Source organism: Pollicipes pollicipes, unplaced genomic scaffold (genome assembly GCF_011947565.3).
Source record: "Pollicipes pollicipes isolate AB1234 unplaced genomic scaffold, Ppol_2.1 Scaffold_4295;HRSCAF=5057_pilon_pilon_pilon, whole genome shotgun sequence".
In the NCBI taxonomy this organism is placed as follows: Eukaryota; Metazoa; Arthropoda; class Thecostraca; order Pollicipedomorpha; family Pollicipedidae; genus Pollicipes; species Pollicipes pollicipes.
The window spans coordinates 10600446-10615381 of NW_023596461.1; the positions used below are offsets into that span (position 1 = coordinate 10600446).

The window sequence follows — 14936 nt, forward strand, 5'->3', positions numbered from 1 at the left end:
CCTGTAACTGTTAGGTTATCTGCTATGGCGCGACCATTGGTGAAGGTTTTGTAGCGATTTGTTTCATGGTCTCAGAGCGTTAGGGCGTCTGAAAATTAGTCTTCAGTCTGGACATTCTACATTTTCTATCAGGCGGAAATTCTCTATCATTCGAGTAGGTTAAATCATCATTTAGGCAGCATCGACAGGCAAGGACTTTGTAGCGATGAGTCCCGTTAACTTGGAGTACGGCGTCTGTCAACAAAGTTTGTCTGTCATTTAGCCCCTGAGACTAGCAGAAGTTAGCTGAAAGCGCTCGTCGCAGCCACGCCAAAATTGCCAAAACCTGCGATACCACTGTTTACTGAGTAAACTCAGGCTTGTTGAGCAGTGTGAGGGTAAATAGATATCGGGCCTTGAGTGTGAGATAGCAGAATTGTTGCGGTACTGAGGTGCTGCGGCGGTACGGTCCTAGGTGGGGTATAAAATAGGGTACCCAAAATAGTTTCCATGACAGGCTATGTTCATGGCAAATGCTGCAATCGTATGTTGGTGTCCAATGCCGTGCTCATTTAATTTTGAGTTTGGGGCATTGCAGGGTTACAGCATTGTGCATTCTGTGATTTCTTAAATGAGAGAGGAAAGTGGTTTGAAACATGATAGCACGTTTTGTGCAACAGAGTAGATGATAACTGGTAGTATGTTTTTATTGTCACTGCTTGCTATCTTGTCCATTTGTAAGAAAAGATCTATCCATGGAGTGGTAAGGAAATGAACACATCTGTAATGTCGCTTATTATCACCCATTTTACTGTGATCATTTCAGGGCTCTGGTAGTGTTGTGGTAAAACTGAGTCTGAGAAACCAGAGGTACAAGGTTAGATTTTCTGCAGTGTTTGTGTCAGGGTGAGAGGTGGGTGATGCCATATAGCCTCAACAATCAGGTGTATCATAAAGCTGCAGTAACTCCAACATGCACACTTAGATGCTTACAGTCATCAGAAAATATGGTAACATTTTCGAAGAACTCAAGTGTAGATTACTGTAAATTTTTAAGTCCATATGTAGCTCACATTTTTGGACATTTTTTAAGTCCCTCACCATGGTTATGCACTAGCTGTGTCAGTCTAAACCCTGACCCCTTGATACATTGCATTCACCATAACATCCCTTAAAGATTGGGGCTGCTTAGCCTCTAATTTAGCCAGGAGTGTAAAATGTAATTGACATGTTTATGCCATGAGACATGCAAACATGTCATTGATTATGGGATCAATAACGGCATCCAGTTTAAAAGCTTTAGACTATGTTGCATTCAGAGTTCTTAACATGGTTTGAGACCACATCAGTCCGGAACATTGTGCTGTCTAAAAGTTGCATCTTCTGGTAGTTGTTCTCTACAATCTAGCCATGTCTTCTTTCCTTTGTGCAATATAATTTTAAGACATAATTACTATTATTTTCATAATTGCTTGGGGCAAACAGTCATCAAAGCAATGTTTTGTCAAAGATGCTTGAATGATATATTAGGCCACAAGATATCTGGTTTTTAATGCATCAATATCCTGTCCACCAATTCAACTTGTTTAAGCCACCCATGTTTGTGTGTGTGTGTGTGGACTCCTAAGCTATCATTTAACTTTTGTTGCACAGCCAAGAATTGTGATTCCAAAAGAAGTATTGCAACTCAAAATGGATCCAAACTTTTGAAATATTGCTGTTTGAGCTTCATATTGGCTGCAATGTCATGGACTGAGATGGTGCTATCTGAAAATGACCACTGGACTGTAGTCATGTCTCTCTGTGGCATAGGGCCAATGCTTAGCAAAATTGCTATCATGTAAAAGGAAGCTCCTGGCAACAGATAAATGAAGTGAAGGAAATCGAAAGGAGCTTGGATCTCATGGTATGCTTTGAAGCTTTTTAGGTCTACCACTTGCACAACTTGTAGCACCTTTTTTAAACTCAATTTGAGAAACATATGTGCAATCAAATTTGTGAGAGAGAGAAAAATTTTACCCAACTGCTATTTGTTGACATTTTTTTCCAGAAAGGTCCAACTAGTTCCTTTTACCATTCATATTTTCATCTTCATAAAAGGTTATTCATTGAGGTGCTGTGAAAATAATGTTAAGTGGAATTACAGCAAAGTGTATCATTACAGTTAATTTCACTAATCTTTAGTACTCTGTTGTGTACTGATGACCATTCATACAATTTCCTTATCTGTTTAGTTGTGTCAGTATTCTACCATTTTTCCTGTTACAAGCAAATTGGCACAATTTACTGATTTATTTAGTTGTGTCAACATTTTTTCTATTTTTCTGACTGGAGGTGGGCTGTGCACTTTCAGAGCGCTGGATGAGGACAGATGCATATGATGATGCATTGCTGATGTGCTTAGAAGAAAGCCAAGGATAAGAAACATAAGTTGAGAAAGAATTGAATTGAAGCATTTTGGCTGAAGGCGGAAGGTACTCACGTTCACGACACCATTCTGTGATGATACCAGAAAAGGTGCTGACAGGAGCTGATTGCCAATGTTCCTTTTGAGCACATCCTTGGGGTTACAAAAAGAAAGGATGGGTGTTTTATCAAACATGCCATACTTCTCATTTTCAGTGCTGTGTATTTTGTCTGCAAATATTTTCCAAGCAGACCACATCAAGACAACAGGTGTGTTTTGGAGACTAGACCCATTGGAAGACAAGGTCATCAGCATTGGTAGTTCACAAACAGCAGAACACAATATCTCAAGCAGCACATCTGCAATCCCCTTTGAGCAAGATATCATATTTGAAGCACTCTTGAGTACAAATATGAAAGATGGCATTTGGACAAAACACCAAACTCTCAGTTTCTGCACAGGCAATGCTGCACTGGCTAATGGTTGTGTTGACATCAGGTTTAATATGCCTTCTGAGTCAAACCAGATCACCTCTAGGTAAGATGATGTGTTTATGATTACAGTTCCTAACACTTTTGCCCCCTTGCCACTATATTGCATGCTCAAAAAGTATATTTTTTGGCATATGGATGCATGTTGTGTATTTCTGGCTGCACTCATCCATTATTCCTATGCAATCGCTTGTCATTGCCACATGGTTTCAATCAACTTTCTGTAAAACTTTGCGCCTTCTATTCACGATTTTTTGGGCATGTGTGTTCAAAGGGAAGGTCAGCTGGAAATAATAGGGTGTGGAAGTGAGCTTGAGTCATAACTTTTCCAATTTGATGGCTTCTAAAATGCATTGTGCAGTCTTTCACATGTGAATAAGAGACCCTTGCACTGTGAAATCGTCATAAGAATTCATCTCGTTTGTGGACCAAAACTATGTTCGGGTCATTGTGCTAACATTCACATGATAGTCAGCGTCATTGATTTGCTAAACTCACATTCCTGATCCTTGGAGAAATGAGGTCGTCTCCCTGACAGCTCCTCATAAAAATTTCGGACGTACTTGCCGTCTAAATGCTAAATATATTTGCCAACGAAATATCTGCACCATGCTGCCTCCAATAAGAGACTGCGAAATGCTTGGTAGGGCAAGATATTCTAACACGTCTTGGTAATTAAAAAGATAATGAATTTGCGATTTAATTGTGATAAGTGTGCACATCACGTTCCCCTATTGACGCAACTGGCGTGCGCCCACGCCGTCACCCAGGAACGAGTCGGCCGCGGCGGAGCCGGAGGAGCCGCTCGACTGCGGCAAGTCGGTCAACTTCACCCACTACGACCACCTGGTGGGCGTGTCGAGCCGACGCCACCACCCGCACGTGCCGGAGCCGCACGCCAGCCTGGTGTTCCGCCGGCGCGGCGAGAGCGTCGACCTCGACCTGCTGGAGCGGAAGCTGCGACGCTCCAAGCGAGAGGTGACGCGGCCGTGGTGCCTCCGCCCGTCCGTTGCCGAAGGCGGTGCGGTTAGCGCTGTGGGCGCCGGACTGGTGCTCGGGGACCGTGGTCTGGGCGGCTGGTTGGCAGAGGGGTGAGGAAGAGCAGATGCATGTGGTGTTTTTGTTGTTGTTGATCGGTGTTTTCGGACGCGCCGACTGCAGTGGTCATTTGGCGCCCAATGCATGTGGTGTTGAATGGCATAATGTTCAACTGGCCACTGGTGCTCGGGGACCGTGGCCTGGGCGGCTGGCTGGCAGAGTGGCGAGGAAGAGCAGATGCACGTGGTGTTGAACGGCATAATGTTCAACTGGCCACTGGCAGATGTTCACAGAGATAAGTTGCAGGACAGACGTGCCGACGTGCTGCTTCTTATGGAACATCAACAACGATGTACAGCGTAATTAGAGTCCACCAGTGTGCCGTCTTTGCGGAAATGTTTCGTCGAATGGATACGATTCGTGGAAGACGTATTAGGCAAGCTAGCATCTTGATCCTGCCCGCAACTGAAAGAGGAGTTGGTCTGGTCTTGCCGCTGCAGTCAGCAGTAGAATCCGAACGTAACTGCGATCCATGTCGTAATCGGGATGTTGCCACTATTTCCAGCAGTTCTCGGCCTGATCGTCAGTTCGACAGGCTGTGCGTGCTTTCAGAAGCCGAAGTCACTGCAGCTGTACAACCAGATAGGCAACTTCTGGCGAATAAAGGGCGACGCGTCCAAGGCCATCGAGTGCTACCGCCGCTCACTGGCTGTGTCGCCTAATAATGCAGAGGTCAGTGGCAAAGTGGCCGTGCGCTATTGACGCCTCTATCACCTGCGGTTTATGCCTTATCCGCGGCAACACTGAGCCGCTCTCTTACCATAAGTAGTCGGCCTGGTGTTCAAAAGAATTCTGTGCCCTTAAGCTGTGTCCTAAGAAGTCAATGCTCAATATTGTGGGTTTGACGTTACTATGGCGGTTGTGGAAAGTGTTGAAATATCAAAGCTTTGTGAAAAGAAATGTTCGTCCTATTTTGTCATGCCGTGCATGTCGTGACAGCCAACCAATCATCGGCCAGCTGTGGCGGCCAGCCTCCAGGCCGTTAGCCGTTGATGTCGATTCTGATCACGTGACGCTTGCAGGACGTTAGCCGTTGATGTCGATTCTGATCATGTGACGTTTACAGGCTGTTGGCCGTTGATGCCGATTCTGATCATGTGACGTTTACAGGCTGTTGGCCGTTGATGTCGATTCTGATCATGTGGCGCTTCTTTTTCCTTGATGTTGTCCAGCACTGAATGATTCTGTTAGCAGGGCCAACAATTAGCGAGCTTTAGGTCTTCATGACAGTATGGTCGTGAATGTCTGCGTGGTATAATTTGAGTTGAAGACCCCACGCAGAGGTGAAACTGTAACATCGCACTTTGTAGTACTGCCAAACTAGCACCAGCGTTCATCGGTCCTTTGATTAAGATAAGTGGATGCCTTTGTTGCATCAACTTGAACTTGCACTTTTACATCGGTATGCATGCGGACGTACGTGCGTGTTTATGTGCGTGCATGAGTACGTACGTAAGCGTGCGCGTACCATTTACGTACGTACATACGCGCGCGCACGCGCGAACGCACGCACGCACGCACGCACGCACGCACGCACGTAAATGGTACGTGTGTACGTGTGTTCACGCGTTTTTGTCTGGCCGTCCAGAAACTTTTTTATTTGTGAAGCAAGCTATTTGACTAATCACGTCTTCGTTGTCTGTTGTGATAATTGTTCACTGATAAGTCGAGCCAACATGCGAATACGTGTTGGGGTATCCGGGTTATCGCGCGTGTAACATGCTCTGGCGATCACGGCCAGGTGCTGTTGAGCCTGGCTCGGGTGCTGTTCAACCTGCAGTACCTGGACGACGCCATCTTCCTGACCCGACGCTCTCTGGAGGTGCAGCCGCCCGACCAGAGCGCCTGGCTCCAGCACTTCACTCTGGGCGAAATACTCAAGGTGTGGAGGAGTGGCGAGCACGTCTGGCTGCGGTGCTTCACTTGTTGATATTTTTGGTGCGGTATGCACGGCGTAAGTCTTACATGGAAGTGTGATCGGCGCAGCGATACCGACCAGTGAGGGATGGGATGAGGTGACAAGGTAGGGAGCGGTGGCCGACATTTCTGCATGGTCCTGGTCGCCATTTCTGCGTTGGAAGCGTCTTCTTCCAGCACATCCACTGGAAGAGAATGTCGTAGTTTTGGAAGGCAATTTATTCTGAGGCAAGGAAGGGGTGCGTTTCAAGTCAAAGGGGACGGGAAGAATGAGTGGAGAATTTTGGACCCCCTAAATTGAAGTTTTAATATCTATCTTGTCCACATAGAAGTTCTTTTGCAACTGAAGATCACAAAGAGCCAAGATCTCGCCTGTCTGTCGTGATTTGAACGGCCAATAAAAGTGGGGGCCATGTGACCACTGTAGTCGGCGCGCCCTAAAGCCCAAATCATCATCATGATCGAGCGGCCAACAAAAAAGAAATTCATTGTGTCGTTTGTTCTGAGCCATCCCATTGGGAAGTAGAATTCCTATGGCCCCGAAATACCGCGATAAATTCCAACTACTGGGAGGATAGGACGATTTATGCTTCTCTCGTTGTTATTGGAGTTTAAAATCGCATGTAAGATCGCAGGTCATTCTGCGTCGAATTTCCCCTCGCCGATATTGGCGGGATGGTTTGAAGCAGTCGGTGGCTGTTGTAGCGACGTGTATGTTGAAGGGTATGTAGTGTATGTTAGTCGGCTACTTTTTTGCCCTTATTCTCAACGTTTCCGTGTTTCTGTCAACGAATGATTTCTTAGATTCAGCTCGTAGGTAGCTGTATGACAGATATCAGTGACAATGGTGGAATACCAGGTACAATTATCCAAGATTTTGTGTATATATATATATATATATATACATGTATATATGTTTATAGATATTAAAGACATGCGGCCAGGCCAGTACGCCTGGCGGGCAGGGCTGTAATCAACTCCGCTGACATGCATCTTAGTCCCAGACGCCGTATCCTAGTCACACCCATCTGGGCACTGGGGCAATCCGTTGCGACCGCCGCCTGGCGTGTGCTGCAGGAGTATGGTAACTACCAGGAGGCGGAGATGCACCTGCGCCACACGCTGGAGCTGCGGCCGCGCTTCCAGCCGGCCGAGGAGGCGCTGCGCCAGATGGAGGCGGCGCCTGGCACGCGCTTACACGGCTACACGGTGTTCATCATCTTCGTGCTGGTGAGCGGCCGTCGGGCGGCGGGCTTACCTGTCGCCAGAGGACAGCGCGGCGGGTCAGAGGCGAGGAGCTACGTGGGCGGCGTCGTGGTCTACCAATGCACGTCTTTTCAAGGCATACGGACATGTCTGCTGAGGAAACATGTCCGTATGCCTTGAACAACACTTCTACGCCAGATGTGGCCTTTTTTGCGAGACCGGTCGTGTTCGGTTCGTCTTTTTTGCATTTCTTCCAGCTTGAGTCAATTCTGAAACCAGATCAGACTGGTTTCCGTAGGCGGCTGGTTGTTCACTACCTAGTATACTACCCGCATCTGGTAGTGTTGTTCAGCTGCCTGTCCGGAAAACCGGAGGTACCGGGTTCGATTCCCCGCGGTGTCTGTCCTTCCTGCGAGGGCAGGCAGCACTATATAGCCTCAGCAACTGAGTTCGTCGTAAAGCTCTAACGCCCCTGGTGGTCTGGCACCGGTCAAACACGTCACTCTCACTCGCACTCCGGTCGCATGGCGGGTGATCTATTTTGTTTCCGGCGAATTAACCCTTTTGGTAGTGAATCCGATCTTGAGCACCGTTCGCCGCGGACGCTCAAACCCCAGTCATGTTCCGCTGCAGGTGGCCTGTGTGCTGCTCAGCATCCTGTCGACGCTGGAGTCGGCGGCGGCCGAGCCGGGCTCTCCGGAGGGTGCGCGGCCTGGCCGGGCCGGCATGCGCGCGCTGCGAGGTCGCTGGCGACGCTCTGTCTGAAGCGACCGGGCGCCGCCGGTGCGCAGATGCCACCAGCAGCGGCGGTCCCGATCGTCCCGGCTCTCGTGCCCTCGAGACTCGCCGACCGGCCGCTCGAGCGGTTGGCCCGCAGTTGTTCTCGGTGCCCGCAGCTGGTGGCTGTGTGGCTGCCTCAGTGCGCGTCGAGCGATGGTCGGTGCAGGATGTACCTGACTTTGGTCCTCGGCTTACCAGGAGACGGGCCTGGTCACCCAGGCCCTGGCTGTTGATCTGATGTTCTTATTGAAATGCGGGTGATCCCGGTGAGCGGATTGCAAATGCTCTCAGAGTCTGAAAGAGCAACTGTTTTGTGTTATGTTGTGAGGCCGTGGGTCTTCCACCCCATCCGACTAGTCGATCGACTCGATTCTCCCATCTGATCGAGTTTCGCTTGGCCGGATATAAATAAATTTGTGCCAGTCATGCTCATGAATCATTTCAGCTCTATCGATCACCCATTAAGCGCCTGCAATTGTGTTCAATTGATTTTTTTCTGTGGAGCGCTAGCAGTTGCGCCAATCCCGATCAACTCACGCTTCAGCAAACATGGTGCTTTACCGAACTTATTGCGTTTCAGCTGGACCTCATTTCTGCGGGTATTTCAGTAGCACGCTTTGTTTAACTGTCGTGAGGTATCTTGTGTACTACGTCGCATTACCTATCATGTTCTTGTTTCTTGCTCCAGTCAGGCATTGCTAAGCTTGAGGGCCGACGTCAACGTGACTTTGTGAGGACCGTTCCGCGGACATTCGGGCTTTGGACCCATCTAACGATGCTAGTCGACCGCTTCTGCAGTACAGGTGGAAATACAATCCTGCCGAGCTGACTGCTGTTTTCGCAAATTCGAACGTGAATCAAGAACATAAAATAAAACAAAATAAAAATAAATGAGCTATGGTGACAATCAGGGATAAATGCAGGCACAGGAAGAGGCAGATCGTTGCTCACCTTTTGTACTGTGTAGTCTAAACATAAGTAAGCGTTGATGCAAAGAAAGGTTTTACTGGCAAGAAGCCTTACCCAGCCCGCTTTTTAGAGCATTCCTGCTTCCTTGAGAAGGGGGCCGTGGGGGTTTCACTGCTTTGTGAAACGCAGCAAATTGATTTGTAATACAAATTATAAAACTGCATCACAGATATGCAGCGAAGTGCGATGCTGTTGCTTTTTCAAAGACGCGACGTACCAGCGTGGGTGCTTGAGGATGGATGTGTGAGGGCACGCATACGGACCAACTGGGAAGCTTAAAGGGACGAACTAGTCCACAATGAAGTTATTGATGCGATCGTCAGCTATAGAAAAGCTCATATGGCCCTTAGTACGTTTTTTTCTGCGCAGAATACAGTCTGAGAACAAATATTTAATGTTAGTAAAAAGTATCAATACGTCACCGTTTGGTCGAGTCATGGAACGATTTTATGACTTATGACTTTATGACTCCAGAGCCGTCGCCAGACTGGCCGTGTCCGAGTTGCTGCTGTAGCGAACAGCGTGACCTACTTGTGGTACTTCTGCGCGCCCAAGGTGTTGTTAGTTCATACGTGCAAATGTTTGTTGCGAGCAATATGTGCGTGTTTTGACGCCTTATCGCGAAATTCTTGGATATTCTTCCGCGCTAGCATGCTTTTTATTTGCACTTGCATTTTCCGTTACGACGCTGGTCGCAAGTATCATTTCGTATCATTTCAGAAAGTATCATTTCGAACTGTCCGGACCGAGAACAATCCTCAGGTAGCTCATTTCCTGTGAATGAGCATAGACCTTCCACAGCTTTCAGGGGGCCGTTTAGATGGTTCTTTCTGGATGAGTGCAGCCGGGCCTCGTCATTGCGATTTCTTCCTTTGTTGGTGCTATTTTTGAACGGATTGGCGAGCGTCTTTGCAATTGTGGTCATGCCCCTAACTTTCTTTTATTGCACCAATAGCTCTTGTTCGTGATGCGGGCGTATCGCCCTTTCACACTTCCATGGATGACTGATATTTGTGTCCAGAACGACGTGAATGGTCCCTAACTCGTAGTACCGCACGTTTTGGGGTTGATTTTCTGTGATGGCAACACCGTGGCACTGAAGGAGCGCCTCATTTTGACCAATCCCCTGAAGCTTCTTGGCCCGAGTTTCCCAGACAGCCCAGTGCTGTCAGCGTGGTGGTTAGAACGGAGTATCCAGCCAAGTAACGCTCCATGATCTCTCTCACGCACACCCGACTCGAATGGCCACACCCCTTGTACGTGACTAATGTGAATAGGGAACCCAGGCGTGACTCATCGCACCTCCACCGGATATCAGCGATGACCCCTCCCGTTCTGCCCGAGCGATGGCCCCTCCCGTTCTGCCCGCACGATGCCTCGGACCGCGCTCCAGGTGGAGCCGCAGCCGACCGCCGCGTGTGGGTGGACTGATTCGACACTCGCTGGACGAGTCCACCTGGAAATACCGACTAACCACGCTACTGGCTCTAAAGTAAAAAGCAAGTAGAATCCCGAAATCATGGTGGTTTTAAACTGAAAGTCCAAACTGATTTGGAAACCTTTGACGCTACATTCATATAAGGATTTCTGATGCTCTAGTGTAATGCTGCATCAAATGTAAACATGTGTAAGTCTATCGCATTTGTGAATTTCGGGTCTGTGATAAATGCTTTTTCGCAGAAATCTCAGGTAGCCGTGTGTCAGAAGTGCCGTTTGCTGGTTGAGGCGGTATGGAATGACCCTGTTGCCAGACGAGACGTCGCCAGCAGCCTCGTGCTCACTGCTAGTTGTGTTCCTTGTGATCCGGCACCTTGTGTTCCGATGGGATGGTCTCCAAACGTAGAAGTTTAGACCTTCTGGGAATCAGTTTGGGACTCACAGAGGACCGGGAGGTTTCCTGGTGTCAAACTCCAGCCAAGTCTCTGAACACGCTCAGCGTTATTCGTCGGCAGCGCTTCGTGTCCGATGTTGTAACCGGCGGTTTTCACCGACAAAATCACTATGTTCGTTGAGACATGAAATCTTACAACGTGATCCATTTCACGAACGAACGAACGTCTGACGAGGCGCGTTTCTTCCCTGGGGCACGATCACCTTAATGAGGGGGCGCGTCAGCGCATACCAACACATCTAAAATTACGTACCTTTATTAACACATATGCTGCGATATTCCCGACTCGTTACACACCCTGCTCGGGGACCCACTACGCGGCAGGGCCGCGGCCAGACCGGGCCCCGGCCGATCACTTCTGCTCCTTCTGCTTCTCCAGGCTGCTGATCCGGTTCCGGTGCCGGTCGATGGCCTCCTGGTGGCGTGCGATCTCCGCCTCGTGGTGAGACACCTCCTCGTGCAGGTGCTTTTTCAGTTTGCGCAGCTGCTCCTCTTGCTGTTGGACAGGAACGAATGGAACCAGTTTACGCAGTCACTCGCTGCCACTGACAGCTCACAGACGCAAACAACCTTGCACTGGCAAGTCACCCCCGTCAGTTCAAGACAGGACATTTCCAGGTCATACGTACAACTCCCATGACGAGGGCTTCTAACAACCTTACAGCCCGTCGCAACCATGCTAATGTAGGGCACACCAAGTGTTTTAAGGGAACGTGCCAAATATGAAGAAACTGAGGCAAGCATCATGCATATCAAAATACTCTGGCTTGTAACATTAGATTTCATAAAGCTGGTCTAAACCACGAGCTTTGAGGTTTGAACCAGTGCATAACATGGATCATGTGATACTCTCATTCCTAATGCTTAAGTGTGACTCAACAACAGCCACTGTGGTAAACACCATAGGGAAGAACTCAAAGCCATAGTACAATGTTTCGTTGCATTCGCGGGATCCCATTCTTATTTTTGTCTTAACAATGCTTCAAGCTTTTGTAGCATTTATCACACAAAGATTCTGACACATTTATGTGTTCCAAACATAACAGGAGACACACAGCGGAAGGATTCGGGTAATGTTCCCATGGCCTGATGCATCAGACTACCTAGTCTGCATGAAATAGTCTGCACATGTTCCTGGGTCAGAAATGTCAGAAATCAGGGGTTTTAGGTCTGAAAAAGACAGGGTTGCAAACTGTGCTAAATGATCCCAATTTGTCAGTAATTTTCTCACTTTGATGACAGAGCTTTTCAGCCGCCTCCGTGGTCTTGGGGAAAAATGCTGGACTCGTAATCCAGCGGCACTGGGTACGAGTCCCAAAGTGGGTGCACTGTTTGACCAGGCTGAAATGGAAAGGCCAGCTGGCAACTGGCCGACGAGGTTCAACCCAGACCCGAGGCGGCCGTGTCACAGCATTGTGAGGCACGTAAAACCCTCCGCATTCCTGTCTGGCGAAAGGGCGGAGGCAAAATTAGCTGTTGAACTGGACGGCACGCTTGGGTGGTGGGTTCGGGGTACACGCAACAATCTATGCTTAGCAGGTACTCTGAATTCGAAGTCACCCATACAAACCATTCAGAATAAATTTTAGAAAAAGCCCTGCCAATCTGTTGTTTTTGTTTTCCATGTGTGAAATCGTGCAGGGGGAAAAAGGGCATTTCTAGGCATTCCCATAAGGAGGTTATATTGAAGAACTCAGGATCCTGTTCCATTACACAGTGCACCATCACCAGTCAGCAAACCACCATTGAACAGCTTGCCAATGGCAGATCTTTGGATACTGTACTGTGGCACATGATCCAATAATCCTCCATAGGGGAGACAATCAAAGCACACACTCAAAGTATCCTGAAAAATTCCCATTTTGTCAAAACTGGGGGACATCCATTGCTCCTTCTCCATTTGTGTCATATGGTTTTCAGATATCTGTTGAGAAAATGAACAAAGCAGGTGTGTCTCATACATACTGACCACAAGAAATGTTTCAAACTATTACTCTTTTATGGACTTTAAATTTTGCTGAATGTGCAAAAAACAGCCATTAAAGTTTCAGATGCATAAGATTTAAGGTCATCCCATTGCCATAGATAGCTTTGCTGAAGCTGTATTTTGACATTCATGGCCTTAAAACCACTTACCATTTTCCGGAAATACTGCTCCTCGTGAGCAAACTCCATCTTGCCAAAAGCACCACCAGCATCCCGAATGGAGCCACCAGTGCCACCACCCTGGCCAGCACCAGAGCCTGGCTCACCACCCGAGGAGGACATGCGCACTTGCCTGCAATGTAACAGTCTGTGTTCAGTAAACAAGTGTGAACTCAGTCAGTATGGATGATCAGCATGGGCATGCATTTGAGGAAAGCATGCAAGGCCATCTGGCTTTGCCAAACACACTCAACTGACTAAAACAATATGTCAAACACCACCAACAGACAAGCATAAATCAAACAGAGTTACTTGGGATTGTAGACAAAATGGTCATGATTGGTTATCACCAAATTCAAAACATAAAAATCACAACATTGCTGTGTAAAATTGCATGATACAATTGAAAAAAAACAGGCAGTTTTTGTGAGAAAAAAGTGGTGAAAACATAACCTTAATGTGGTGCAACACTCAGCACAGCCCAACCTGCCCTTTGATAAAATCTGACCTTTACTGCAGTCACTGCCACCAACCACACGCCAAACCAATCAAGACAAATAGCAAGCACCTGACGGGACTTGAACTCACTCTGCCAAGGGTGGGTGACTCAGAAGGCAGGTGCTTTAACCAACAGAACCATAGGGATGGACAACCAGAATATCTGACTACCTGACTGGGCCAAAATATTCATATCTTTGATTGAATTTCACAAGATGTTAAGTCTCCTGCACTTCCAAGGGTATTACAATAAAACTTTTGAAAAATGACTTATTCAAAATGTATTAATACATTAAAATATTGAATTTCTTTCTTGACTAGCCTTCTGGTAATGCCAGATTTCCCAGAAACATCTCAACTTGCAGTCACCCAGCCAGCCTGATAAGGAGAACAATGGATCTCTATGCACATTTTAGCACAGGACCTCCACCAATTACAGTGCATACAGTTACAGTTACAGTGCATAATGCATGCCATTCTCAACAGAATTACTCAAAACATTTTTCCAAAAAAAGAAGAAACTCATCACATTTTGGCCCAACCTGAGTCTTGTGTATGAGTGAGCCAAGTTAGGCACATTAATGTCATGTGGATGTGTAGCTCAATTAATAATTTGTTTGTAGGCTGAGGTGCTATTTGACTTGATCACTCAAAACAGGCCATCCAGATCCAACAATCATTAATATTTTAAGCTGAAGAAAGCATGTTCTTGAGTGGCAGTGATCAAACAATTACGATGTTAACAGGTCACAATAACTTAATTTTTAGCAGATGTCATTAAATGGAAAAACATAGCGTCCAATAACATATCATGTCCTGTCCAACAGCATGACATATTGTGTCCACCCCCTCCATCCCTCACTTTTTCATGTGTTTCCATAATTGTGAGCCATCGACTTCGACCCTCGGCAAAAAGCATGCATCATATTAGGTTGATCTTCGTCCAAATCGATCTTCTTATTACATCAGCCATTCTCTCACACATCGCCGGCAGCTGTCGTCCAACCCACCTGACGAGCGGTGCGCTTGCTCTCATGAGCGCAGATACGCGTGGTAGGGAAGCCATCACACGTATAAAAGACTCCAAATTTGGGTATTTACGCAGCGCGTATCTGCCTTCCTTGTACCTATAACGCTACGGTGCCACTCCGGGTCTCAACGACGTATATTGACCAAAGACAGGGTACGTGATAACTTGAGACGGCTTTAGGTAAGGAGTAATATCCAACGGTTCCTTAGGTAGCTTTTATGATCAAGAGTAAAAGTTTTTAGATTTTATAAAATCTTAAAATTGAATTTAAAAAATTTTATTTTTAAAATCAAAGTTTTGGTACAGTTATATTTTTATTTAATACAAAAAATGTGTCGTGTAATAATATATAACCACTAGGTTTACGCACCGCTTTTTTCATGCAAAATGGGACCAAAAAGTGTTCCCATTATGACACAGCTACGACAATCTCAGCGCACTAAGGAACCCTTCTATAGTTGCGCGGAAAATCCGGTAGATGGTGCAGTCTGATGCAATCTTGCAAAGCTGTGTGCTACTTGCATC

The 14936-nt window shown here is 47.1% G+C and overlaps 2 protein-coding genes across 7 annotated transcripts; one reads left to right on the plus strand and one right to left on the minus strand.

Moving 5' to 3' along the window:
- Positions 1-344: 344 nt before the first annotated feature.
- On the plus strand, positions 345-8695 carry LOC119097080 (uncharacterized). 6 transcript variants are annotated; one of them, XM_037220111.1, is made up of 7 exons: positions 345-454; positions 2333-2923; positions 3648-3855; positions 4528-4647; positions 5717-5857; positions 6970-7122; positions 7732-8695. In XM_037220111.1, the coding sequence occupies exons 2-7, from the start codon at positions 2520-2522 to the stop codon at positions 7861-7863; spliced, it is 1158 nt and encodes a 385-aa protein (XP_037076006.1). In that variant the 5' UTR covers positions 345-454; positions 2333-2519; the 3' UTR covers positions 7864-8695. The 6 variants fall into 6 exon arrangements, with proteins under 6 accessions (XP_037076006.1, XP_037076011.1, XP_037076007.1 ...); XM_037220116.1 differs by having other exon boundaries at positions 4531-4647; XM_037220112.1 differs by having other exon boundaries at positions 353-377.
- Positions 8696-10978: 2283 nt separating this feature from the next.
- Positions 10979-14565, minus strand: LOC119097649 (ATPase inhibitor mai-2, mitochondrial). The gene is made up of 3 exons (XM_037220690.1): positions 14392-14565; positions 12875-13016; positions 10979-11234 (listed from the first exon to the last, which is right to left on the minus strand). Exons 1-3 carry the CDS (start codon positions 14445-14447, stop codon positions 11091-11093), a joined length of 342 nt encoding a protein of 113 aa, XP_037076585.1. The 5' UTR covers positions 14448-14565; the 3' UTR covers positions 10979-11090.
- Positions 14566-14936: the final 371 nt, after the last annotated feature.